Source organism: Fistularia commersonii, chromosome 34, assembly GCF_037954325.1.
Source record: "Fistularia commersonii isolate RoL2024-O1a breed Wild chromosome 34, RoL_Fcom_v1.0, whole genome shotgun sequence".
In the NCBI taxonomy this organism is placed as follows: Eukaryota; Metazoa; Chordata; class Actinopteri; order Syngnathiformes; family Fistulariidae; genus Fistularia; species Fistularia commersonii.
The window spans coordinates 10,882,501-10,905,565 of NC_141317.1; the positions used below are offsets into that span (position 1 = coordinate 10,882,501).

Genomic DNA, 23,065 nt, shown 5'->3' on the forward strand with positions numbered 1-23,065 from the left:
CTACAAGAGGAAGTACTTCCAGAGGAAATGCTATAAGAGGGAACACGACGTGAGGTACTATTGCTCGTGGAAACACGTGCGGTAGGTTGAAATCCTGTCCTGGATGCGCGACAGGCAGGTAGAGAATGTACAAATGAACGAATGAATGATCTCGTGGATCGTCGCTCCCTGCTCTCCCTCTCTGGGTTAGCAGAGCGACTACATGTGACCCGTGGAACTCTGGTGCAGCGGTCTTACTTTGCCTCGGGGTCATACTCAGACCAGATCCTCTTGAACTCGTCCAGATGGTGCGGCCCCAGAATCGACCAATCGCGGGTCAGATAGTCAAAGTTATCCATGATGACGGCGACGAACAGGTTGATGATCTGAGGACGGAGAGCGGGGGTCAGGCGAGTGCATGTGCCTGTGCGTGTGCTTGTGAGTGTGTGTGTGTGTTCACACCAGGAAAGCACACAGCATGAAGAAGCTGATGAAGTAGACGATGGCGATGTTGCTGCCGCAGCTGAATTCCTCTCCGGGTTCGTAGTCCGACTCCGGGTCGCAGCGTTTCCCAGGCAGGCTGGCCAGCATGATCTCCTGCCAGGCCTCGCCTGTGGCACACCTGCACACACACACACACACACACACACGGAGCTCAGCGATGGGGTTCTCGCACAATCGATGTTCTACCTCGGGTTCGGCCATCCAAAAAGGACCCTGACGGAGGAGAAGGAGGAGGAAGAAGGTGTGACCTGAAGAGGAGCAGAACGGCCTGAGGGAACGTCTGGAAGTTGTTGTTCCTGTTGATCTGAGTGTGGTCCTGCATGGCGATCTTGCCGAAGGTCTGAGGGGAAGCGGACGGAGGAGAGGTGAGAACGTCGCTCTGGACCGGAGGAGGGAGACCTCGGCTCGTAAGGTCACCTGCATGCCGATGACGGCGTAGATGAAGAAGATCATGGCGATGAGCAGAGCTACGTAGGGCAGAGCCTGGGGACGACAAGAGGTGGTCAGCGACCTCCCGCGAGCCCGTGGCGGAGACGGCTGGCTACGCCCCGCCCCCTGATCCTATAAGCCCCGCCCCCGGATCATCTAAGCCCCGCCCCTGACCTGCAGGGACTTGATGAAGGTCCACAGCAGCGTGCGGATCCCCTCCCCTTTGCTCAGCAGCTTGACCAATCGCATCACTCGGAACAGGCGGAAGAAGGTGATGGACACCCTGGAGCTGTCCTCGCCGCTCTGAGGAGGTCCAGGGGAGAAGGTCAGAGGAGGAGGCCCCGCCCGCGGGACGACCGTCCGCTGAAGGAGCTCCGCACTCACGCTGAACTCGGTGACCACGATGTCCACCACGCTGCCGACCACGATCAGGGCGTCGAAGGAGTTCCAGGCGTCCACGAAGTAGTGCTGGGGGGACACACAGGTGAGACGCCGGCTTCTCGGACCTCCGCCTCCGAGCAGAAAGTGGTCCTCACCCGCAGACGCAGAGCCAGCAGCTTCAGCAGCATCTCCACCGTGAAGAGGCCCGTGAACACCATGTTCAGGATGTCCATGATGTAGCTGAAGGTCTTGGACTGCTCGTAGTGCTGCGGGACAAGGGGGCACACGGGGGTTCACAGGTAGCCGGTGGGGGTCGGAGGTAGATGGTTTCGGGGCGTCTCACCTGCACGGCCAGTGTGACGGTGTTGAGCAGGATGAGCACAAACATCACGTACTCGAAGCCCGTGGAGTTGATGATGGACCAGAACTTGTACTGGACAGGGTTCTTTGGGATGTAGAGCTTCAGTGGCTGGGCCTTCAGGGCGTACTCCACACACTGACGCTGCACACACACACACACACACACACACCTTAAACCATCAATCTGAGTTGGTTTGAAAATACACAAGGCCTCTATCTGTGTGTGTGTGTGTGTGTGTGTGTGTGTGTGTGTGTGTGTGTGTCCTTCTACAGTTCAGTGTGAACGCTTCATGATCAGCCCCACAAATTACGGTGTTCTGCGTTGGCCGGGCGCCGCTCGTGAATATATATATGTGAGTGCTGTGTGTGTGATGGTGCTGCTGAAGGTGCACGGTGTGGAGCTCCCCGATGGTCGTGTACACACTGATCCTCACAAGATGCGGTCCTGTGCGGGACACACACCTGGTTCTTGTCCAGCTCACAGTTCTTGTACTCCTGCTCCCCCTGCTCCCGGAAGGTGATGATGACGAAGCCCACGAAGATATTCATCATGAAGAAGGCGATGATGATGATGTAGACGATGAAGAAGATGGAGATCTCCACCCGGTAGTTGTAAATGGGACCCGAGTTCTCGCCGTTAGCGTCGATGGCTTTGTAGAGCAGCCTGGAGGAGAAGAACCCCGGTGTGGTGAGACGCCCCGGAGAAGAACCCCCCGGGAGCCCGGCCTGGTGACTCACGCCGGCCAGCCCTCGAACGTGGACACGGTGAAGAGCGCCATCATGCCCATCAGCACGTTGTCAAAGTTGAAGTCACTGTTCTGCCACAGACGTTCTCTGACCATGGGGTGGTTCACGTCTCCATCTTTGTAGACCACAAAGGTACCTCTACACACACACACGCACACGCACACACGTGCACGTCATGTCTCGTCTCCACGGCAACACAGGTCGCGTGATTTGAGTTCACACCTACTTGCACTGTTCAGGAGTGTGTTTGGCCTCGTCAGTGCAGCGATAGAATTTACCCTGGAGGCAGACAGCAAAGTCAGTGTGTGTGTGTGTGTGTGTATGTGTGTGCGTGTGCGTGTGCTTGTGTGTGTGTGTGTGTGTGTGAGTGAGTGAGGGAGTGAGTGAGTGAGTGAGGGAGTGAGTGAGTGAGTGAGTGAGTGTGTATTGCTGGAACCTTGAACAGCTGGACTCCAATACAGGCAAACATGAACTGCAGGAGGGTTGTGACGATCATGATGTTTCCAATGGTCCTGATGGCCACAAACACACACTGGACAACATGCTGTAACACACACACACACACACACACAGGTTGTCAGCTCTGACAATAGTTTTCCAAGCAAGATGTTTGAGCTCCATACAGAGAACACGTCATTTAGGCAGGTGCGTGCGCGCACACACACACACACACACACACACACACACACACACACACACATTTACGTGTGCACACACTAACCTTGAGTCCTTTGGCCCTGTTGATGGCCCTCAGAGGTCTGAGGACTCGGAGGACCCGGAGGATCTTCACCACAGAGATAGCACTGGAGCTGCACGTACACACACACACACAAACACACAAACACAAATGCACACACACACTTGATAGACGTGTGGATATTTGGATGCAGGTGGACCTGCAGCGGAGGGTGAGCATATACTGACTGCAGGAAGAAGGACACCAGGGAGACGCTGACCACCAGAAGGTCCAGCAGGTTGAACCAGTTTCTGCAGAAGGAGCCCTGGTGGAGGACGGCGCCATGGACGGTCATCTGCAGGAGACACAGGTCAGCCCCGGCCCTGAGGCCCCGCCTCCAAGCAGAGGCCCCGCCCCCAGGTAGAGGCCCCGCCTCCAAGCAGAGGCCCCAACACCTACCTTCAGCAGGATCTCCACCGTGAAGATGGATGTGAAGGCGTAGTCGGCATAACCCAGGACCTGAAGATGTGCGTACACACACACACACACACACACAAACAAACACACACACACGGCAAGCAAGGACAGAGTCATGGTCAAGCAGAGGGTCCATAACGTCACAAACACTGAGATGTGCGTGTCACCGGCCTGCTTCCTTTGAGCTAACACATGTTAGCGTTTTAGCATTAGGCCTGTCATGGGACTTCTGTGCTGTGTAGAGACACACACACACATACACACAAACACTCTGCCCGCATGGAGTTGATGAAGTTCATAGCTGCTCTTCATCAGCAAGAAGCAAAATCACAAATTTAATATTTGGACTAGACAATAAGTGTGTGTGTGTGTGCCTGTGTGTTTGTGTGTGCCTGTGTGTGTGTGTGCCTGGCAACGTATTACAGTATGTGTGGGTCCATGGATGTTCCATGTGTATGTGTGTATGGATGGCCCTCAGCTGTAGCTAATTACACTGTGGCGTCTGTGTGTGTGTGTGTGTGTGTGTGTGTGTGTGTGTGTGTGTGTGTGTGTGTGTGTGTGTGTGTTTGTGCACTGCCGCTGCAGCTGTTCAGATGTTGAACTGGTAATTTCCTCTGAGCGCCGCCATGTTTCCCTCTTTAACCCAGTTAGTCAGTGACCCACTTCCTGTGATGTGCAGAAGCCCCGCCCCCCGCCGCCAGGACGCCTCCGTCTGCTCCTTGTTCACCCTCAACACTCCGTGATTGGCCCACGTCATTATCACATGACAGCGTCCCCACTGAGGTTGGCGGCTGAGGGTTCCACCAATCAGAGGGGACGCTGCTTCCTGTCAGTCATAAGTGTACAGTGACATGTCCGACACGCCAAGCATCAAGGTTCCAGCTGGTCTTCATCATCCGGCCATGATGTCACTCAGACATGACGTCACTCAGACATGATGTCACCCAGACATGATGTCACTCAGACATGATGTCTTGGTGTCCCGACACTCACGTTGTTCCGGAAGGAGTGAGCTCTGATGGGATCCTCGGCGGCCAGCGAGCAGCTGCTGAGGATGATGAAGACCAGGATGAGGTTGGTGAAGATGTGGTGGTGGATCAGGGTGTGGCAGGCCACACGGATCCTGCACACACACACACACACACACACACACACAGAGTTGCTGAGCATCATTGGAAATGGAGTGTACGGTCCGTGCTGCATTCAGGGGCGGTCGGAGGTGCGATGCTCACGGGTTGGTCTTGCTGAGGCAGAAGAAGGCGCTGCCCTCTGGGATGGGGAGGACCTTCTCCTTCGGGGGGGCCAGGTCGGCCATCTTCAGTTGCACACCTCCATCTGGAGGGGTCACGACAAGAACAATGTCACGGCGGAGACGCCATCACCCACGAGAGGTCCGAGCTGGTCTCAGATCAGCTGAGTCGCAGACCCACTGACCATCCTCGCCCTCCGGAAGCTCCTCCTCCTCCTCGTACTCGGTGTCCTCGTCGATGTCCACCTGCGGGGACAGAGGAGCTGAAGGTCCGGCTCGCGAGGCGTCAGGAGAAAGCCGTGCTCCTTCCTCACCTTCACCTGCTCCTCGTCAGCCTCCTCCTCCTCCTCCTCTTCCTCCTCCTCCGTTCCCTTCTTCTTCCTGCAACACGTCCGATCATTAACACCTCCTGGCCAAGCCCCGCCCCCTGCCCCGCCCCCACTCACTCCTTGCTCTTGTCGTCTCCGTCGCCCCCCGCCAGGTTGTCCACGGCGATGGCCAGGAAGACGTTCAGCAAGATGTCTGACCTCGCTAAGGAGGAAACTCGCCACACGCACTGGTGCTGTCAGGGAGGCGGGAGCTGGTACGCCTCCAAGGAGGTGCGCCGCCGTCGGGGAGGCGTGTGGACGTCACGTGACGGTGACAGCGACGTGACGTGACGTGACATCACCGTGATGTCCCAGGAGAAGGATACAGTTTCCGCAGATGAAGAGGATGACGAAGTAGACGCAGACGATCATGCCCGGGAAGACGGGGCCGCCGTACGCCATGATGCCGTCGTACATCACCACGTTCCAGTCCTCGCCCGTCAGGATCTGAAACGGGGTCACGTGATCGGCCCCGCCCCCCCCGCAGCCAGCGGGCCGGGGGGCGGGGCTTACCTGGAAGCAGGTGAGCAGGGCCTGCGGGAAGGCGTCGAAGGTGCTGCGCTTGGTCTGAGTCTCGTCGAAGTTGAACTTCCCCCCGAAGAGCTGCATCCCCAGCAGGGCGAAGATGATGAGGAAGAGGAAGAGCAGCAGCAGCAGCGAGGCGATGGACTTCATGGAGTTCAGCAGCGACGCCACCAGGTTGGACAGAGCCGTCCAATGGCTGCGCACACACACCGTGACATCACGCGCCAAACTCCCACATCTCCTCGCTACCTCACCGGGCTGAAGTTCTGAGGCCAGGAGTGATGGACCTGACCTGAGATCTCATCTTCTGGGTTCCTGGTTTCTCTGTTGTCTGACGCTCCTCTCACCTCCACCAGGGTGTTCTTGTGTACTTCTAGGTGTTAGGATCTGAGATCTGCCCAGGTAGGTGTGTGTGTGTGTGTGTGTGTGTGTGTGTGTTTGTGTTTGTGTTTGTGTGTGTGTGTGTGTGTGTGTGTCTGTGCATGCGTGTGTGTGTGTGTGTGTGTGTCCTCACCGCGTCACCTTGAAGATGCGTAGCAGCCTAACGCAGCGCAGCACGGAGATGCCGAGCGGCGGCATGATGTCCAGCTCCACCAGGATGGTCTCCATGATGCCTCCACAGACCACGAAGCAGTCGAAGCGGTTGAAGAAGGCGATGAAGTAGTGAGACAAACCCAGACTGTACATCTTCAGCAACATCTCCACCGTGAAGAGGGACAGCAGCACCTTGTTGGCTATGTCTGTGCGCACACACACACACACACACACACACACACACACACACACACGCACACATACACAAAGTCAGCGACCCACCCTTGACCCCGGCCTCTGCGGGCAGGAACAGGAAGTGCTCGTACCCTGGACCTGCGTCAGCCAATCGGGTTGGTTGTAGTGCTCGGAGGCGCTGAGGGACGTGTTGAGGAACACCAGCAGGAGCACCAGCCAGTAGAAGGTGACCGACTTGACGGCCGTGCGACAGTTGCGGCGGCAGACGCGGTTCCAGCGCCGCAGCGTCCGGCTGGAGGACACACAGCTTTATGGACACCTGGCGGACGCAGGCCCCGCCCACCACCACGCCACACTCACCAGCAGCCGATCTTCATCGTCCGAGCGCTGAAACAACACACACCGACCTCAGTCTGAGGACACCTTCTCATTCTCCTGCTCCTGCTCCTGCTCCCTCACCTTCTCCTCACAGCGCAGAGGCCCAGGTGTTCCAGAGCCGGCTGGAACAATACCTGACTTCTGGTGTGTGGAGAAGAAACACCTGGCTCTCTAACACACTTAGACCCCTGCTATTCAGTGTGTGTGTGTGTGTGTGTGTGTGTGTGTGTGTGTGTGTGTGTGTGTATTACCAGCAGGCCTGGCAGCAGTTGGCGTGCTCCTCATCGATGTTCTCCGTGTTCTCCGACGCCGTCTCACTGGCAGGGAGACTCGCTGATGATGAAGATAAGATTCTTCTCAATGCTGCTGAATCTCTTCTGATGGAAGGGTGTATGTATGTATGTATGTATGTATGTATATATGTATGCATTTATGTATGTATGCATTTCTGTATGTATGTATGTATGTGTGCATTTATGCATGTATGTATGTATGTATGTGTGTATGTATATATGGATGCATGCATGTATGTGTGCATGTATGTATGTATGTGTGCGTGTGTGTATGTATGTATGTGTGTGTGTATGAGTATGTGCACGTGCGTTTTACCATGTGTTTCATTGGAATGACTGAACCATCCGAACTTCCCTTTCTTCTTATCTGACAAATCTCCCAGAGATGGACCTGGCACGCACACACACACACACACACACACACACATAGAATTTAGATTAATATACCACAAACATCTCCATTTGAGTAAAAAAAAAACAGAGGACGTAGATGTTTCATATTCCCTAGAAACACACACAAACACGCGCACACACACACACACACACACACACACACACACACACACTCTTACGTGGGTTTCCGTCCTCATCCAGGTCATCCATGTCTTCAGCCTGAGTGATCCAGTCCATGTATCCACACAGGTCCTCCTCCATCTGCTGTTTCTCACGCAACTTCTGGAAGTCTCCCCGAGCCTTGGCCTTCTCCCTCTCCTTGCTGAACTCCCTGCAGCCAGGTAACATTCACACACCTTCAGACAACATTCACACACCTTCCGAAAACCTTCACACACCTTCAGACAACCTTCACACACCTCCCGAACACATTCACACACCTTCAGAAAACCTTCACACACCTTCAGAAAACCTTCACACACCTTCAGACAACATTCACACACCTCCAGCACACCTTCAAAAAACCTTCACACACCTTTAGACAACATTCACACATCTTCAGACAACGTTTACATACATTCAGACAACATTCACACACCTTCAGAACACATTCACACACCTTCAGAACATATTCACATACCTGCAGAACACATTCACACACATTCAGACAACATTCACACACATTCAGACAACATTCACACACCTCCAGACAACATTCAAACATCTGGAGACCACATTCACAGGTCCTTCAGAGGACCTTCAGACAGTGTTCTCCCTCTCATAGCTAAGCTCTGAGCTGTGACACAGCCAGGCAACATCCACCCTGCTGATCCTGTCTAGAACCTGTCACAGGGTCAGGTGGTCCTAGAGAGCTGCTGCTGGACAGAAGGAGTGACGGACCCGCTCAGGACTCCCAGGACCAGGTTGAGGACGAAGAAGGAGCCGAAGATGACGAGGGAGACGAAGTAGACCCAGGGCAGCTCGAAGCCGATGGCGTCGTTCATCTGTGGATCCAGAGAAGACCGGGTTGGACCAGGTTGGACCAGGTCGGACCAGGTTGGACGAGGTTGGACCGGAACAGACCGGTGCGGACCGGTGCTCGAGGCGTGGCCTCCTACCCAGTACAGGACGTCGGTCCAGCCCTCCATGGTGATGCACTGGAAGACGGTGAGCATGGCGAAGAAGAAGTTGTCGAAGTTGGTGATGCCCCCGTTGGGTCCGTCCCAGCGGCCGCGGCACTCCGACCCGTTGACCGAACACTGACGGCCGTGACCCGCGAACGCACACGGGACCGGGTCGTCCTCCACAAAGTTATCTGCGACACAAAACCTCCTCACGCACACAGCAACACTATACCTTCTGTGTGTGTGTGTGTGTGTGTGCGTGTGTGTTTGTAATGTGTGCGTGGGTGTGAGTGTGTATGTGCCTGTGAGTGTGTGTGAGTGTCCGTGTGTGTGTTCACACCCCTGTGTCTGTGTGTGTATATATGTGTGGGTGTATGTGTGTGGTTGTGTGTGGATGTATGGTTGTGTGCATGTATGCATATGTATTGTCTGTGTGTATATATGTGTGGGTGTATGTGTATGTGTGTGTGTGTATGTGTACGTGTATGTAAGTGTGTATGTGTGTGTGTGTGTAGGTGTGTGTGTGTGTAGGTGTGTGTGTTCACATTTGTGTATATGTGTGTGTACTTGTGTATGTGTGTGTGTGTGTGTGTGTGTGTATGTGTATGTTTAAGTGTATTTATGTATATATATATATATATGTGTGTGTGTGTGTATGTGTATGTGTGAATGTGTATATATGTATGTGCGTGCGTGCATGTATGTGTGTGTATGTGTATACATGTGTATGGGTGTGTGTGTATACGTGTTTGTATGTGTGTGTGTGTGCGCACGTGTGTATTTGTATCTGTATGTATGTGTTTGGGTTTGTACGTGTGAATGTGAACGTATGTGTGTGTGTGTGCGTGCGTGCGTGCGTGCGTGCGTGCGTGCATGCGTGTGTGTGTACCTGTGCTGATGTAGTAGCAGGTGCGGTGCATGCGTCCTATGAAAAGCTCCAGGCCGATGATGGCGTAGATGATGATGACGAAGAGAACGAGCAGGGCGATGTGGAGCAGAGGAACCATGGCCTTCATGATGGAGTTGAGGACAATCTGCAGGCCTGGAGGTCACATGGAGGTCAGAGGTCAGAGGCGGAGGTCAGAAGGTGGTCCAGATGGAGAAAGGCCGGAGGACGGAGCGGCCGGCGGTCCGTCTGCGACCTCGGACTCACTGGGAACTCCAGAGACCAGCCTGAGGGGCCTCAGGACCCGGAAGGCCCTCAGGGCTTTGACGTCCAGACCTCCAGGTTTCCCCGGCATGTGGTGGCTGGTCGCCTGCTCACCAGACTTATGGGTCATGGTCTCCAAGACGACGCTGAACAAGCTGCAGACAGAAGAACACGAGGTTACACCGAGAGGCGCTAAAGACCCGAGGTGTCCGACCTCCTGGAGGTCACCTGTGACCTCGTCACAGAAGGGAAGATCTACCCCAGAGAGGGATCTGGGCCGGGTCCCGGTTGTCCACGCGGGACCTTCTGAGGTTCTTTCACTGTTGGAAAGCTCCGAGCGGTCAGGAGACGATTCCAACTGGACCCGACGTTTGATATTCCAGGTGGCGTTTCTGGAGGGAATCCAGAAGATCCGGTCCTGACCGCTAACCTTCCCGGATGACGTTCTGAGGAGAAGCTCAGAGTCTGAAGAAGAGGAGCCGGTCAGAAGGCCAGAACCCCAACACTACAGGTCGCTCCGGGTCGGACCGGGTCCGACCGTCTTTCAGATCTTCTGTCGGACCCCGGCAGCTCGGGTCCAGACACGATGATGGACATCTGTCATTCAGTGCACCCTCAGCCACCATCTCCTGCCTCTGGATCTTCTCACACTGACGTTCGGTCATCATCCGACTCGTCCGCGTGATGTCGCCCGGCGGTCGACCGAAGCTTGCGGACCCGGCGCTGCCATTCTTGGCCAGATGTTTCCTCACTGGACTGACCGGTGCCTCCAGCCTGTTCCAGTGGACTTTGGTCTCCATGGTGCTCAGTATCTCCTTCAGAGCTGCATGACCTCCACCTGTCACCGCCGCCCACCCGCGTCCTCAGTGAGGACCCTCAGAACCCCCAGGACCTGAAGGTCCTGCTGTGACCTGAGCAGGTGGAGCGCTGAAGATGTGAGACCAGAACATTGCAGTAATGGATGTTTCATTACTCCAATAAGACTCAGGACTCACTGTGTTTGTGTGTGTGTGTGTGTGTGTGTGTGTGTGTGTGTGTGTGTGTGTGTGTGTGTGTGTGTGTGTGTGTGTGTGTGTGTCAGTAGCAGTCTCTCCACACACACCCTCCAGAACCAGAGAAATGCTGGCGTTGCCGGGGGCGATGGAGGAGAGGCTGCAGCTCTTTCAGCTCACATCTCCTCAGAGGTCCTGCTGATGGTCCAGCCCCAGGCTCAGGAGCAGCTCAGGGTGGAGAACCAGGCCAGTGACCTCCTCCAGCAGTGACCAACAAAACCCCAGAAGAAGTGGAGCAGAACCAGACCATGACAGCACGAGCGGAGAACCTCTGGCCTGCAGAACCTCAGCGGGCTCCCGCGGTTCCTACCCGACGATGACGATCACGAAGTCCAGAAGGTTCCAGCCGTTGCGGATGTAGGAGCTGGGGTGCATCACCAAACCATAGGCCAGGATCTTCAGGAAGGTCTCCACGGTGAAGATGATGAGAAACACATACTCCACTTGTTCCTGCGGAGGAAGGTGATGGTCATTCTGTTACTGGTGAAGATGAGGAGACCGTCTGCTTCATCATCAGCGCTCAGTGTCAGTGTGGTCACTGGAGACTGATGGAGCGTGAAGGTAAAGAGATGGATCAGACTGGAGGTCTGATCTTTGGACCAGGTCTGAGAGGTTCTGCTTCTGGAACTCAGGATTTAAGGATTCTGAGTCAATGTGACGTGACTGAGGTCCTCACAAAGAGGGAAAAATAACACGTGTGTGTGTGTGACCTGGTAAATGTGCTCTGGGAGTCTTCCAGGGGATTACCAATCTGTCATCATCTACTGACCCCCCCCCCCCCACACACACACACACACACTGCATCATGTGACTCATCCCAGGTCTGGGGTTGGTCCACGTCCAGATGTGGAGCTGAGGAGGCTTCAGGTGGCTGGGCGGCAGGAGACACACCTCCTCAACCGTAGCTGTCAATCATCTGATGATCAGCTGGTTGAGGATGTGATCTTCAAGCCATGAAGAAGCTCCATCAGAGCGTGAGAGTCCTTCAGGACCTTCCTGAAGCAGTCAGGAGACACCTGACCTCCTGAGCACAGACCACCATCTGGTCCTTCCTGGTCCAGGTGTCACTCACTGGACTCAAGTGGAGAAGCAGTTGGTCATGTGATCAGCTGAGGCCAAGGAATGGATGGATGGATGGATGGATGGATGGATGGATGGATGGATGGATGGATGGATGCCCTGTGATGGTTGGTGATGTCACACACCATACACCCAGTGATGGTCTTCTTCTAGCAGATGTGAAGGTGCAGGTGGTCCAGCAGAGGGCGTTGCGCCTGTTAGCATACAGATCCACTTCAGTGCGAGCTCCAGGCTAGCAGCTATTAGCTGGTTGCTAAGCCCTGACACTGATGGTGAACACCCCCCCCCCCCCCCCCCCCCCATGGCTGCATGGCCACATGCTAACTAAGCTAACCACTTAGCTGGCGCAGTTAGCCATCAGGTTTAGATGCAGCTCAGAGATCTTCTGCTCCCACCTTCAGATCTCTGATGGACTCAGTGTCGCACCTGGTCACCCAGACCGGACCAGGACCAGGACTAGGACCAGGAATGACTGTATCCAGACCAAACTGGACCAACATTGCCCGGCTGGCTGGAGCCGGTCCTGGTAGTCATTGGAGGACATGGAGGAATGATGAAGATGGACTTCACACCTGAACTTCTGATGGCATTTCCACTCCAGTGATGAGGAGAGTGCTGAGCAGTGAACCATGAAGAGCCATGTGATCAAGTAAACACACACACACACATACACATAAAGTGACATCATGGACAGTGTGTACAGTGGGGCTGGAAGCGAGGATGAAACCAGGACAGGGAGAAGAACCATTGGAGCAGAACGTCAACTGATCACATCCAATCAAGGAGCTGTCAATCATCTGCGGCCTCCATGATGCTCCCGCTTGGAGAACCAGCTCAAACTGGGTTCCTCTGTTTACGTTCCTCAGAGAACGCTGTCCCACTGACCCCAGGCTGGAGAACCCACCCTCTCCACTTTATCCCTTCTTTAGGTTGTTGGCCTCCATCCATCCATCCATCCATCCATCCATCCATCCATCCATCCATCCTTTAACCATCCATCCATCCATCCATCCTTCATCCATCCATCATCCATCCATCTATCCTTTAACCATCCATCCATCCATCCATCCATTCACCTTCACCAGCTGTGGTCCAGGCTGAAGGTTTCCTTGATCTTCAGACTTGATCCAGTGAACACTGGGATTCATTGTGTGTGAAGCACTGACTCCACCTCACAGTTGAATGTTAAAATGAAATAACACATGTGTATGTGTGTGTGTGTGTGTGTGTGTGTGTGTGTATGTGTGTGTGTGTGTGTGCGCTGACCAGGTCGTGGTTGGTGGAGTTGGAATCGTCCTCAGGGAAGGGCTTGGAGACACCCAGAGCCACGCAGTTGGCGAAGATGGCGAGCAGGATGAAGATGTCGAAGGGTCTGAGACGTTGAGGAACACCAGCAGTGAGAAGGTTGAGAAGGTGGGCTCTGGTCTCCCAACCTTCAGGAAACACAAGGCGCTAACAGGAAGTGACATCACACAGTGTCTGACAGGAAGTGGAGCGGAGAGCCGTCGCTCCTCTTCATTAGCAGCTAACAGCGCTAGAACGTAACGGCTTGCGAAGGATACTTCCACTCCACGATGGAGAGCGCCGCTCGTCTGATGGGGTTGTTGAGCTTCAGACAGTAGAGGGCTCTGGGTGCTCGCTGCACCTGGTTACTGCCCTGGACCTGAGGGGGAGGAGACACGTCTCCATCATCTCCATCATCTCCATCATCTCAGTACTCGCCGGCGGCCCAGAGCAGGTCCTCCGGCGCCGGCCCACCTGCTTCTTGGCGTGCTGTCCTCTCCGCCTCTGCGTCCCGGTGGAGCTGGTGGTGGAGTGCAGCGTGTCCGTCCTGGTCATCCTCACCCCGCCGTCCTCCTCTCCGTCCAGATCTTCATCCCAGCCGCCGGCCGTCTCCTCCTCTCCTCCTCCTCCTCCTCCTCCTCCTCCTCCATCCCCCTCTCCTCCCTCTTCCTCCACACCTCCGTCCACCGTGTTGGTGTAGCCGTTACGGCCGGCGCCTGCAGACACACACCAGGGAAAGAACTGGGAGGCGGTGGACACACACACATACACACACGCACACACACACACACACAAACCTGACCACTCAGATCTCAAACGTGTCACGATCATTCACTCTTTAGATAACCAATCATCGCCATGGAAACAAACAGGAAGTGACCTCATCACTGAACAGGGGGGTCCAAACCAGCACACTATTCATGCGTTCATTCTACGCTCCGCCCCCTCGGGTCAAGGGGCGGGGCTTAACCCGGACGGCTGGAGGGAACCCAGGCAGGAAGACATTGAAAACAGTCCGACACCACCTGTGACGGAGCAGGTCTGAACATCCCATAATATTTCCCAGGGCATCAGAAGGTTCTCCTTCACGCTGAAGGAGTCGGACTCAAGATGTTCCAGACCCGCACGCCAATGGATGTTTTGCAGGCGGACCAGGCGCTAACGTTAGCATCGGTCACGGTGGAGATCAGAGTCTCCAGTTCTCAGAGCTCCGGTTCCTCTCCCAGCACCTTCTCCCCTCCCCTCCATGACTTTCCCTCACGCCCTGAAGATCTTCCTGCAGACCCGCCATTTAAAGCAACTGATTTCAGTCCCGGGACTCCCGGGGAGCTGAAAGAATCCAGAGGATTTGAGATGGATGTCAAGTGTCCCCCTGGTGTTTGGAGGAACATCTCAGCCGGCGAGGCCTCCTCATCTTCACCCGTCTGAAGCAACGGGACGCAGAGAATCATTTTCAGGAGGTAAAAGAGAAATGGAGTGGTGAACAGCTGTGACCTAGATCTGTGTGTGTGTGTGTGTGTGTGTGTGTGTGTGTGTGTGTGTACCTGAGGACCCTGCACACACTCACACACACACACACACACACAGATAAAGCCATGGACAGATTAGAGTGTGACCTGCTGCCTGGCTCGACCTTCGCTCCTCTGTTTCCTGGATCTCCCAGTTTCCCAGCATGCATCGCTGCATCCTGCGGCGGCCCAGCTGGCCCCGGCCGACATCCAGGCTGCGTTCAGGTGCGGTGGGAGACCTGGGTTTCCATGGAAACTAACTGATTTAACACTTTTACCTTCACTTTGGAAACTCAAAGTGGCCTTCACCCCCCGGGTCAGGAGATCCCAGAACCTCCAGGAGCTGCTGAAGGACCGCGGCTCTGGTCACATGACTCTGGATCATGTGGGTGCAGTGGAGCTGCTGGAGCTCCCCCCCCCCCCCCCGCCCCCCCACGGCATACAAGAATCTGTCTAATTATCCCATAATTATCCCCAGTTCACTGACGAGGTTCTGACAGGGCAGGGTTCCTATATCTGTGAGGACCTGCTGACCTGGATCCCAGTCTGTCTGTGTGTGTGTGTGTGTGTGTGTGTGTGTGTGTGTGTGTGTGTGGAGCATGACATGCTAACCCTCGCACACAACCCTCCATCTGCATTGTTAACTTTCATGTTTAAATGTGTTTGTGTGTGTGTGTGTGTGTGTGTGTGTGTGTGTGTGTGTGTGTGTATGTGTGTGTTTGTGTGTATGAGAGAGAGAAAGAGAGAGAGAGAGAGAGAGCAGTGAAGAAGAAGAAAACTGCCCCAACATTCACTTAATAAACGGATGACCTTCCCAGCTGGACCAGGCTGGGGGCAGCATGACACACACACACACACACACACACACACACACACACAAACACACACACAGTTGCCCTACTTCTGACTGACTATGTTGTAAGGATGTGTGTGTGTGTGTGTGTGTGTGTTGTCCATGAACGGACAGAAGGTCCAAGCCCCCCATGACCTCTGACCTCTGCTGATGGAGGTGATAGAAGGGGGTGATCTCACTGTGATGTCACTGTGATGTCAGCAGAGCAGATGCCACCTGCAGGCTCCCGATGTGTGTGTGTGTGTGTGTGTGTGTGTGTGTGTGTGTGTGTGTGTGTGTGTGTGTGTGCCCCCCCCGAAGGTCTGGTGGACTCCTGAGGCCCCTTCCTCAGGGTGGATCACAGGTGAGGAGGTCCAGAAGGTGTAAGAGCAGGGCCTCGGCAGGAGGTCCAGGTCCAGGACAGCACTTCCAGCATGTACACCATCCAGGAGGAAGAGGAGGAGGAGCAGCTGGGCGGGCCGGAGGAGAGATGGAACCGGGCCGGGGAGGAGAGGATGAGGAGGAGGGTGGAGAGGCTGCAGAAGGAACGAGAGGAGAAGGAGAGGAAGGAGAGCGAGAGGAGGAGGAGGAGGGAGAACTTCAGGAGGACCAGGGACCAGTGGAGGAGGAGGAGGAGGAGGGGGCGGGAGGGAGGGCTGAGGGGGGGCTGACGGGGTATGGACTCCTCTGATGCTTCAAGAGACACTGCCATTTGGGCCGGTCCTGGTCCCGGTCCTGGTCCCGGTCCTGGTTTCTGGCTCCTGCCTGTTTTCAGGATTTACTTCCTCTTCGCTGAGTTCCAGATCTTTGAACTTCCTGAGGTCGTTTCCAGACGCTTGTCGGGGTTTGACTCTGAATCGTCTTCTGGTGCTCAGAGCCGGTAGTTGGCGGAGTGAGTTTGGGCCCCTGACCCCGCCCCTCCACCTGACCCCGCCCCTGCACCTGGCCCCGCCCCTCCACCTGGCCCCGCCCCCTGGTTCACATCCCAAAGCTCTTGTTCACATCCCAAAGCACGGAGACACTGATGGCGAGGAGTTGGAAGTGACTTTGGGGCTTGGCGGCGGATTAGCTGGCTGCCACGGCAACCGTGATGTCAGGTCCCGTGCTTTCATTCTCGTTTCCATGGCAACACTATCAGGGTCCGCAGAGACCGTCTTCCGAGGATTAGCGACAGCAGGGCGGAGACCTCCGGGGTCATAAGTCGTATCGGGTTATCGGGAGGTTATCAGGACCAGAGGTCAGAGGTCAGATATCAGGTCAGGCGAGTGAGATCGTCAGGACTGAAGGTCACAGCAGGTGAACGAGGTCATCAGGTCAGTCAGGTGTCTTCTCAGGCTCCATCCTTTACGTAACCTTTGACACCCTGTGAGTGACATCACACTCCCTGTGACATCACACGACCTGTAACATCACACTCCCTATGAGTACATCACACTCCCTGTGACATCACACTACCTGTGACATCACGCTCCCTATGAGTGACATCACACTCCCTGTGACATCACACTCCCCGTGACATCACACTCCCTGTGAGTGACATTGCGCTCTGTATGAGTGACATCACACTCCCTGTGACATCACACTACCTGTGACATCACACTCCCCGTGACATTACACTCCCTGTGAGTGACATCACGCTCCGTATGAGTGACATCACACTCCCTGTGATGTCCCGGATGTCCTCGGAGCAGCCGGATCTCAATGTCTGAGATCCTAAATGGAATAAACCTTACAGATGGAAGTTCTCACAGGAGTTCCTCTCCATCTCCAGCAGCTGCAGCACCTCCATTACCCTCCAAATCACCTGTCCGTCGTCCCTCCATCAGCCCTCATCTCTCTCCTCCAACATCTCCACCGCTCCTCCACCCCCTCCATCGCCTCATCTCTCCTCCAACATCTCCATCGCCCCCCACCCCCTCCGTCATCCCTCATCGTCTCCAGTTCCACCTCAACCCCCTTCCATCCGTCACCTCCATCAGCCACCGAGTGCCGTCCTTGCCTCGCAGATGGAGATGATCGGTCCCGAGTCCAACATCTCACACCTCCAGACCTCCAGAGCTCCGGCACACAACATGAATCTCATCTTCTGGGGCAGAACACAAGCATCCCTCACACACACACAGAGCTCGGCATGCCGGTCCAGTTTGGGACTCCAGATGTTCAGGAGTTCAGCCGTCCTGCTGTAGAACCCTCTTACTTTTCCTCCTGTCGTGGTTCATCTCCCCCTCCGTTGCCCCTCAGCCGCCGGCGCCGACGCTCAGCCAACATCCGCCTCCTCTCCTGCTCCTCTCCTGCTCTTCTCCGCTTCTCTTCTCCTCCTGCTCTGCTCTCAGCGTGCACAACTTCACATGGTGGTTGGAGACCCGCTGGAGAACCGTGTTCAGTGGTGCTGTTGGGATGCGTGAGGAGCAGCAGCAGCAGCAGCGGCAGCGGCAGCAGATCCAGACGCCGTGGAAATTCAGCTTCTTTTTCAGCTTCAGGTCACTAATCTGCCCCCCTCCTCCCCCTCGCACAGGGATTACACAGAGGCAGCTCAGTGTGGGGGGGCCGGGGGGGCGGAATTAAAGGGCCAGCAGGAGGAGAACCCGAGGAACCCGAGGAACCCGAGGAACCCGAGGAACCGGAGGAACCGGAGCCTGGCCAGACCTGACCTCCACCGGCAGCCCGGGGAACCGGCGTGGACTCAGGACAGATCTGTGACATCATCATCACGGCATGACATCACGCCAGGTGTGTGTGTGTGTGTGTGTGTGTGTGTGAGTGTGTGTGTGTGAGTGTGTGTGTGTGTGTGTGAGTGTGAGTGTGAGTGTGAGTGTGTGAGTGAGTCCACGTCATGCTCCTCGGGTCACGTGATCAAGTCCTGGACCCGCAGGAGCAGATCGACCGGATTGTCATGGTTCTCAGACCCTCTTCCATCAGGAGAATGGAGGAAACATTTTTACATGAACACACACACACACACACACACCTTATTTGTGCAGAAGAACTGGTTGTGACGGTGAGAAGAATGAAGAGGACCGTTGAGTGTGTGTGGTCATGTGACCTGCTCTCCTGCAGGATTTAAAAGCCCTTGAAGGAAATTGGAAGTTGAGTGGAGATGAAACGCCGACCTTCACGTCAACAGGAAGGTGAGACACTCGTTACCATGGCAATTATTACCTCTGCCTCTCACACACACACACACACACACACACTGGTTTGACCCCAGGCCTCTGAAGGTCCAGGACAGCCTTCCTTCCCCTCCTTCAGCCCTTCATCTTCTACGACCTTAATGGACCCTTCCTTAGCTTTACCCCCCCCACACACACACACACACACACACACACACACACACACACAGTGTGTGTCCTGGAGATGTCACCATGCAGCTTCCATTAAAGCGTCTTCTGGCTACCTTCATTTTGTGCTCCTGGCCTGTAAGAACATCAGCCTGGGCTTCCTTTCCACCTCAGAAGCTCATCAATGTCTCCAAGTGAAGCCATTCAAGTCCCGTCGCTGTGATTCCCCAAGACCCGCATGACTGGACCTCCACAGATAACCCCTTTTCATCTCGTCTTATCTGACTTGACCTAAACTTATCTCAGGCTGTCTGACCCGACCTTACGTGACCTTATCCCCCCGAAGGGTCTGATTGACAGGTGAGCTGTCCAATCAGCAGGGAGAGCTGCAGGTGAGCGGCATCTATGGAGAGACGGATCTTCTCTGATCTGACGTCACAAAAACCCTGAACCCCTTTGATCTTTCCGTCCCTGACCTTGACCGGACCGGTCCATCTGATCCGGGCGGTTTAAGGCAGTTTATTTAGAAATGACGTGAAACTTTCTGAAGGTAGTGTAAGGTGGACGTTGATTCCACGTGAATGAATGTCCAGGCGCTCAGGGCAACACTTTCCCCAGCTGGTGGCCCAAGTGTAGAAGGATCCAGTGAAACACATTTCCTCCTGTGTGTGTGTGTGTGTGTGTGTGTGTGTGAGAGCAGACAGGAAGGTGTGACCATTTAAGGTGAAACTGCTTCCACACTCCGAGGACCTCTTCACCAGGTCCTCGGAGTGTCAGGTGAGCGGAGATGTTTGTTTGCTTGAATGTCCTCAGTCGTGGTGTAAAGCCATTTTTTTTTGTGTGTGTGTGTGTGTGTGTGTGTGTGTGTGTGTGTGTGTGTGTGTGTGTCGGGTTCACATTAATCCGATGATAATCCTGCAGCTGCTGGACGGAGGGATTTACCTCTCGCTCTCTTTTCTCTTGTTTGAGATAAAAAAACAAGCGTGGCCTTCACGTCTGAACGGGAGGAACCTGAACTCATCACACACACACCTGGGTCATGTGACCTGAGCAGGTCATGTGATTGAGACTGCAACCACCTCCATGCGACGGAGCCCGCTGGGACCTGTGGTCCAATCGTAACAAGGGGAATCTGATCCCGTCACACTGATCTCTAGATGAGCTTCTGGACAGAGGATGTAAAATCATCTGTTTCCTCCCAAACAAATATGGCCGTCTGAGGACCAGGTTCTTCGTCCGTTCCTCCCTGAGCGGCAGATCGCCGTTTGGTACACCAGGTCGTCCGGACCTCCTTCGGGTCGATCTTCATCATCTCCTCCCAGCACATCCGGACTCCACTGTTTTCCACAAGGTTTTAGTGGAAAAGCTGCTGCTTTTCCTTTCCCACAGTCCTCGGCGCCAGCCATGATGTCATCCCTGACACACACACACACACACACACACACACACACACACACACACACACACACACACACACACAGACCTCTGCTGCCTCCTGCAGGACGGCCTGGCAGCTGCACTCATGTGTGTATGTGGATGTGTGTGTGTGTGTGTGTGTGTGTGTAGGGAAATGTAATGCAGCTTCAGGGCAGCACAGGCCGGTGTGTCCATGAGCCGACCAAAGCCTGGATAAATGCAGAGGGTGCGTCAGGAAAGGCATCCGGTGTAAAACTTTGCCAAAACCAAACAGGGGTTAACAACGACCGCCATCGGTACCGATGACCTGCAGGGAACCAATGGAAACTGGGCTGCTGAGGGTCGAAGAAGGAGAGGAGGAAGGTGTGTTCGGAGGCAGAGAGAGAAGAGGAAAGGAAAGAGTCTGGGACTGAGAGGAGGAACTTTGAATATCAGGACTATGACAGGAAAAGGTAGAGAGTTGGTGGACATGATGCGGAGAAGGAAGGTGGAGATACTGTGTGTCCAGGAGACCAGGTGGAAAGGTAGTAAGGCTAGAAGCTGAGGAGCAGCTTTAAGTTGTACTATTATGGTACTGACAAGAAGAGACATGGAGTAGGAGTTATCTTGAAGGAGGAGTTTGTTAGGAACGTCCTAGAGGTGAAAAGAATGTCAGATAGACTTATGAGTCTGAAACTGGAAATTGAAGGTGTGATGCTCAATGTTGTTGGTGGCTATGAACCACAGGTGGGATGTGAATCTGAAGAGAAGTTCTGGAATGATCTAGATCACAGGTGTTTAACTCATTTTAGCTCAGGGGCCACATGGAGAAAATCTCTTCTCATGTGGGTTGGACGTGTAAAATCATGGCATATTAACCTTAGTTAATATACCTATTGTTCACTTCACCCCTGAAACCTTGTATCTTCTAGCTTTGCAAGCCTTATTAAACTTGTTTGCTGCCCTGATCCGGCCCTCGGCCCTCCAGTTTGACACCCTGATCTAGATGAAGTGATGCAGAATATCTCCAGAGATGAGAGAGTGGTCACTGGTGCAGACTTCAATGGACATGTTGGATGAAGAAGTGATGGGCAGATTTGGTATCCAGTATAGGAATGCAGAAGGACAGATGGTGGTAGATTTTGCAAAAAGGATGGAAATGGCTGCAGTGAACACCTTTTTCCAGAGTAAACAGGAACATTGGGTAACTTATATGTATGTGTGTGAATGAGAGGAACTCATTTGGAACGGTGAGGCTACAGGGAGTGGAGATCAAGATGCTGGAGGATTTCAGGTTCTTGGGGTCAACAGTTCAGAGCAATGGAGAGTGTGGAAAAGAGGTGAAGAGACGGTCCAAGCAGGTTGGAATGGGTGGAGAAAAGTGTCAGGGGTACCAAGAGATAGAAGAACATCAGCCAGAAAGAAAGGAAAGGTGTACAAGACAGTGGTGAGACCAGAGATGATGTTTGGACTAGAAACTGTTCCAATGACCAAAAGACAGCAGGCAGAACTAGAGGTTGCAGAGATGAAGATGTTGAGGTTCTCTTTGAGAGTGACCAGGATGGAGAGGATCAGGAATGAGTCTATCAGAGGAACATGCTAGATGTTTTGAAGAGAAGGTCAGAGAAGCCAGACTGAGATGGTTGGGTCATGGACAGAGGAGGGATAGAGAATATATTGGTAGACGGATGCTGGAATTGGAGCTGCCAGGCAGGAGGTCTGGAGGAAGACCAAAGAGAAGATTTATGGACGTAGTGAGAGAAGATATGAAGGTCGTTGGTGTGAGAGAGGAGGATCCAGAGAATAGGGTTAGATGGAGAAAGTGGATTCACTGTGGAGACACCTGAAGGGAAAAGACCAAAGGAGAAGAAGATGTGTGTATGGATATGTATATGTGTATGCATGTGTGTGTGTGTGTGTGTGTGTGTGTGTGTGTGTGTGTGTGTGTGTGTGTGTGTGTGTGTGTGTGTGTGTGTGTGTGTGTGTGTGTGTGTGAGAGAGAGAGAGAGAGAGAGCGTATGAGGCAGAAAAGAATCTAATTCATTGAACCCACAGGAGCAAATTTGACCCACACACATCTCACACACATACATACACATACACATATCTCACAATCACACACATACACATCACACACACACTAACACACACACACACACACACACACACACACATATGGCAACCTGCACAGAGGTCAGAGTTTAAGTCCCCTCTAAAGTCCACGATCTTCATGGGCTCCAACATCATCTTGAGGGTCAGGAGGCCTGGCCTCCAGAGGGGCTTCATGTCCAGCGTCCCAGCGACGTCACGCCGCTCCCTCGCAGAGGAGCGTGGCGTGTTCAGCGACACGTCCTCTGAGTTTACAGTTTGCCTGGTGCTGATGGAGGTGTGAAGCTCTCCAGACCTCCAGGATGGATGGAGGTCCTCGTCCTCCGCGGATGCGGTCTCGTCATGTGGCTTCTCTGCCGGCAGAAGAAGGAATCTCCCTGTGGCTTCCTCTCTCCGATCGCATGCTAACAACTAGCTGCGCTCGCCAACATGTTAGCCGCTGATGCTAAATTACGACCGTTAGCCGGGCTTGACGGGTCGAGCTCTTTCATCTCTTTCGACAAAAGGCCTTGTACGGCTCAGGCTCCGCCCCCTGTCACCGAGGATCATATCTGGGACGAAGCTGTCGCTAATGCTAATGCTATGCTCGTTTGGCCTCCACACACGCTAACCGCCTGCAGGACCGCTAGCTTCGGAAGCGCCGCTGCTAGTCCAACATCTAGCGGGTCGCTTCAGCAGCAAGTCACTTCCTGTATTTTGGTCTCCGTCCGGCCAAAGCTCCGCCCCCTGACCGCCTAGCCGCGCTTCCTGTGTGCGGGGTCAAAG

The 23,065-nt window shown here is 54.3% G+C and overlaps 1 protein-coding gene across 5 annotated transcripts in view; it reads right to left on the minus strand.

Moving 5' to 3' along the window:
- Positions 1 to 17,932, minus strand: part of cacna1fb (calcium channel, voltage-dependent, L type, alpha 1F subunit) — a 24,685-nt gene extending 6,753 nt beyond the window's left edge. For 2 of the 5 annotated variants that reach the window (XM_086142082.1, XM_086142084.1), the window contains exons 1-36: positions 13,653 to 13,808; positions 13,457 to 13,557; positions 13,161 to 13,266; positions 11,125 to 11,264; positions 9,766 to 9,917; positions 9,502 to 9,654; positions 8,607 to 8,803; positions 8,389 to 8,492; positions 7,668 to 7,819; positions 7,412 to 7,486; positions 7,054 to 7,135; positions 6,785 to 6,811; positions 6,556 to 6,716; positions 6,210 to 6,435; positions 5,684 to 5,891; positions 5,497 to 5,617; positions 5,249 to 5,324; positions 5,117 to 5,183; positions 4,988 to 5,048; positions 4,786 to 4,888; positions 4,547 to 4,676; positions 3,536 to 3,595; positions 3,325 to 3,431; positions 3,122 to 3,209; positions 2,837 to 2,944; positions 2,627 to 2,679; positions 2,392 to 2,538; positions 2,116 to 2,317; positions 1,637 to 1,795; positions 1,449 to 1,559; positions 1,297 to 1,380; positions 1,087 to 1,215; positions 901 to 966; positions 732 to 823; positions 442 to 601; positions 238 to 365 (exon numbers count right to left, since the gene is read on the minus strand). In XM_086142082.1, the coding sequence (XP_085998208.1) occupies positions 238 to 365; positions 442 to 601; positions 732 to 823; positions 901 to 966; positions 1,087 to 1,215; positions 1,297 to 1,380; positions 1,449 to 1,559; positions 1,637 to 1,795; positions 2,116 to 2,317; positions 2,392 to 2,538; positions 2,627 to 2,679; positions 2,837 to 2,944; positions 3,122 to 3,209; positions 3,325 to 3,431; positions 3,536 to 3,595; positions 4,547 to 4,676; positions 4,786 to 4,888; positions 4,988 to 5,048; positions 5,117 to 5,183; positions 5,249 to 5,324; positions 5,497 to 5,617; positions 5,684 to 5,891; positions 6,210 to 6,435; positions 6,556 to 6,716; positions 6,785 to 6,811; positions 7,054 to 7,135; positions 7,412 to 7,486; positions 7,668 to 7,819; positions 8,389 to 8,492; positions 8,607 to 8,803; positions 9,502 to 9,654; positions 9,766 to 9,917; positions 11,125 to 11,264; positions 13,161 to 13,266; positions 13,457 to 13,557; positions 13,653 to 13,733 (4,217 nt within the window). In that variant the 5' untranslated portion in view covers positions 13,734 to 13,808. Of the gene's footprint in view, positions 1 to 237; positions 366 to 441; positions 602 to 731; positions 824 to 900; positions 967 to 1,086; positions 1,381 to 1,448; positions 1,560 to 1,636; positions 1,796 to 2,115; positions 2,318 to 2,391; positions 2,539 to 2,626; positions 2,680 to 2,836; positions 2,945 to 3,121; positions 3,210 to 3,324; positions 3,432 to 3,535; positions 3,596 to 4,546; positions 4,677 to 4,785; positions 4,889 to 4,987; positions 5,049 to 5,116; positions 5,184 to 5,248; positions 5,325 to 5,496; positions 5,618 to 5,683; positions 5,892 to 6,209; positions 6,436 to 6,555; positions 6,717 to 6,784; positions 6,812 to 7,053; positions 7,136 to 7,411; positions 7,487 to 7,667; positions 7,820 to 8,388; positions 8,804 to 9,501; positions 9,655 to 9,765; positions 9,918 to 11,124; positions 11,265 to 13,160; positions 13,267 to 13,456; positions 13,558 to 13,652; positions 13,895 to 17,715 lie in introns of those variants that run through there. The other 3 variants (XM_086142079.1, XM_086142083.1, XM_086142080.1) reach the window with 2 other exon arrangements.
- Between the last annotated feature and the right edge of the window lie 5,133 nt (positions 17,933 to 23,065).